At 38.7% G+C, this 3,674-nt stretch overlaps 1 protein-coding gene across 1 annotated transcript; it reads left to right on the top strand.

Annotated features, from left to right (window-relative positions):
- Positions 1–220: 220 nt before the first annotated feature.
- LOC122666071 (hydroquinone glucosyltransferase-like) lies at positions 221–1,654 on the top strand. Its single transcript, XM_043862182.1, has one exon. It carries the CDS (start codon positions 221–223, stop codon positions 1,652–1,654), a length of 1,434 nt encoding a protein of 477 aa, XP_043718117.1.
- The last annotated feature ends 2,020 nt before the right edge of the window (positions 1,655–3,674 follow it).

Genomic DNA, 3,674 nt, shown 5'->3' with positions numbered 1-3,674 from the left:
CATCATTATAATAATAGAATGGGACAAAACAAAGCTGACCATGGAAGCACTACAGGACAGAGATTGCAGTTGAAGCTTGAAAGAGAAAACCACAACCCAAGAACCTCCTCTTTCACTGTATAAATAAGTAACCCATCTCCTCTCCTTGTAGCACTCATCAACAACTTGCAGAGTTATAATTAAGTTGCTTTGAAAGTCCTCCCTTCCTTCACTAGCCACCATGGAAGCAATAACTGATCAACAAGCTCTTCCCATTGTTATCCTTCTACCCAGTCCAGGAATTGGCCATATCATTCCTCTTGCAGAGCTCGCCAAACGACTCATCCTCCACAACTTTGCCGTCACCTTCACCATCCCAAACGACGGTAACCCTGCCAAAGCTCAGCAAGATGTCCTTGATGCCCTCCCCAAATCCATCAATTACATCTATCTCACCCCTGTCGATTTCTCTGATCTACCCGACGATGCCAGGCTTGAAACCATCATCAACCAAACAACTTCTCGTTCCCTCGATTCTCTCCGTGAAACCTTAAACAACATTTCTGCAACTCATCACATCGTTGCCATGGTAGTTGATTCCTTCAGCACGGATGCTTTCGATGTGGCCAACGAATTCAATATTCCTCCATACCTCTTCTTCTCCGCTGATGCTCTGCTTCTTTCGTTGACACTCCATGTCCCAAAGATGGATGAGATGTACAGTGGAGAGTACAGAGACATGCCCGAACCACTCAAATTACCCGGTTGTGTTCCGATTCTTCCAACTGATTTGACGTCTCCATTGCAAGATAGGACCGACGATGCCTACAAGTCATGTCTCTACCACTACAAACGTTATAGGATGGCTCAAGGTATTCTGCTAAATAGCTTCGACGGCGTGGAAGGACGCGCTATCAAGGCTTTGAATGATGGGTCGGACCCAACCATCCCACCGGTTTACCCGGTTGGACCGCTCATCAGGAAGGGTTTGAAGGCTGGGGCCGATGATGATGATGTGGAATGTCTGCATTGGTTGGACGACCAGCCAACCGGTTCGGTTCTATTTGTATCCTTTGGGAGTGGAGGCACCCTCTCCATGGAGCAGTTCACCGAATTGGCCTTTGGATTGGAGCTGAGTGAGCACAAATTTTTATGGGTCATCAAGAGCCCAGTTCAGAACAAATCAAATGCCTGCTACTTTAATGCCCGAAGCATACAAGACCCATTTGCTTTCTTGCCTGAGGGGTTCTTGGAGAGGACAAAAGGGAGGGGCATAGTGGTGCCTTCATGGGCCCCTCAAGTACGAGTGCTTAGCCATGGTTCGACCGGAGGGTTCATCACCCACTGCGGGTGGAACTCGATCCTCGAGGGTGTGGTACATGGTGTGCCTTTGATTGCGTGGCCTCTCTTTGCAGAACAGAGGATGAACTCACACATGTTGGTGGAGGATTTGAAGGTGGCAGTCAAGCCCAAAGTAGAGGAAAATGGAGTAGTGGGACGAGCTGAGATTGCGGCCACTGTGAAATGCCTCATGGAAGGAGATGAAGGAAAGAGAATTCAAAAGCGGATGAGAGAACTCCAGGCTACAGCAGAGCAGGTTCTTTGTGAGGATGGGTACACACCAAAGTCACTGTTAGAGGTGGCACAAAAGTGGACGTCAAACGTTATCATTTGATCTACGATCCAATTTCTCTCTACCCTTGGTGAAGAAAGAATCTCTTCATCCACCAATCTCACCCTCTAAATGGATTGGAGAAGTGTATTTCGTCAAACCATGAACAATAATAGAGGGTGAGAGTTTATGACGAACCCAATTTCCAACCATAGTGTGACATCATCTATTTTTGTCGCCGATGAAGGGAAACTTAATCCTTTGATTTATCTATTTTGTAAATCTCTATGGTTGTGTTTACCATTTTGTAAAATAATGATCCCAAAATGTGTATCTTTATCTACCATACGTAGGCTGTTATCTCATCACCTAATAATCTCAAGCTCCATCGATTCATGCATCAAATTTCAGTCCAAGGTTATTTTTTTTTTTTCCTAAAGAGGGGAAGGGCAAAGACTTTATTTATTTAATCAAAAAAGTTTCCAGAACTCCAGTGAGCCGGAAACAAGAGAGAGAATTACAATGAAAGGGTTATAAGGAAATTAGTGCATTAGACCTTGAAATTAGTGCATTTCAAGACTCCAATGGCCAAGAAGTGAGACTCAGGCCCTCAGGATTGAGGTTAAAGGGGGACAAAAAAAAATGAAGAAAACCAATGCAAGAAAAATAGGAAACAAGGTTGAAAATATCATCAATTAAAATGCTAGAAACCCTAAAGACCATTCTAGGCCTTCTAGTTTCAATGAGAATAAGGACATTAGACCTAGTTTCAAAATGCTGAATTATTTTCTTTTCATAAGTAAAGTGAGAAACTCTCTCTCTCTCTCTCTCTCTCATCCTTTTCATTTAAAGGATAAAGGTTTACAACACAGATTGTGGAGTCCATTTCCACATAAATGACTTTTTCTGTTATACGAATACATAATTTGATGATTGCGATTTTTTGGATAAGCCACATATGAAATTTAGTCACATATCTCAAATCATATGGGCATTTTTGTGTTATGTATTGGTTCTTGCTTAGGTGTAGTTATTCTTGTGATTGTAGTTAGTTATTATTATTTTATTATTAATTATATATATGTATGATTATTTATTATATGTATTTATTAAAAGTGGGATTAGTTGTAGAGAGATATTGTAGGAGTTGAGAGAAATTGTAAGAGTGAGGAAGTAGATATTTAATATTATCTGTGTATTTATTGATGATTGAAGAAATAGAAAATAATAAGAAAAATCTTAATTAATTCTTGAATTTATCTTGAGAGAGGATTGATGGCCTCTCAATTACTTGTAAAGCCAAATCTCACTTTCTCTTATTTTTTTATATTTTTTTCTTCATTTTCTCTCCACCAAGATCTGGTGTACATAACAAAACAAATGATAAGTGCAAATTAATCTAAAAATAAAATAAAATAAAACAGGAAAATAATAGGGAGAGAAAGAAGAAGAGAGAGAGAGAATATGCTTTACACACGAAACTATGACATCTAACTTGAGTGAGGAAACTTACCTCATCTTTAAAAGATAAATTAGGAGATTCAAATCATATCCATGCATTTAATATATTTCTATTATATAGTCTAAGAAGTAGTTATAACTCTTATAACTTCTCCACAAGAATTAATTATATAAATAAATAACTTATAATTATTAAAATTATCCTAATAATTAAAATAAAGATACGTAATATTTTCATTAAATAAAAAAAATCTTGTGACTTAAAAAAGGAAAATTATCCGCGAGACTTCCTTCGATAGCCTGTTAAATTAATGCAATCTCACTAAATACCAAAATATCAATTTTAACCCAAAAAGTTAAAAAAAAAAATCTTTTAACTATTAATTAGTAAGTTTATCAAAAAACTATTAATTAATGATGTCAGCATGTTACTTTTTTTTTTAAAAGACTATTTTGCCCTTCCCCTTAAAACAACTAAACCTAGTCTTCTTCTTCATCCTCTTCTTCATCCTCAGTCGACTTCCCATCTCTGCAACCTCTGCACCCTTGCACACACTCACTTGGGCTGGATCTTCCAGGCCCCAACTCCAAACCCAGTTTGAGTCGAGATCGAAGTTCGAAG

This window comes from Telopea speciosissima, chromosome 6 (genome assembly GCF_018873765.1).
Source record: "Telopea speciosissima isolate NSW1024214 ecotype Mountain lineage chromosome 6, Tspe_v1, whole genome shotgun sequence".
Taxonomy (NCBI): domain Eukaryota; kingdom Viridiplantae; phylum Streptophyta; class Magnoliopsida; order Proteales; family Proteaceae; genus Telopea; species Telopea speciosissima.
The sequence above is the reverse complement of the archived record's forward strand: the minus strand, read 5'-3'. Positions and strand labels throughout refer to the sequence as shown.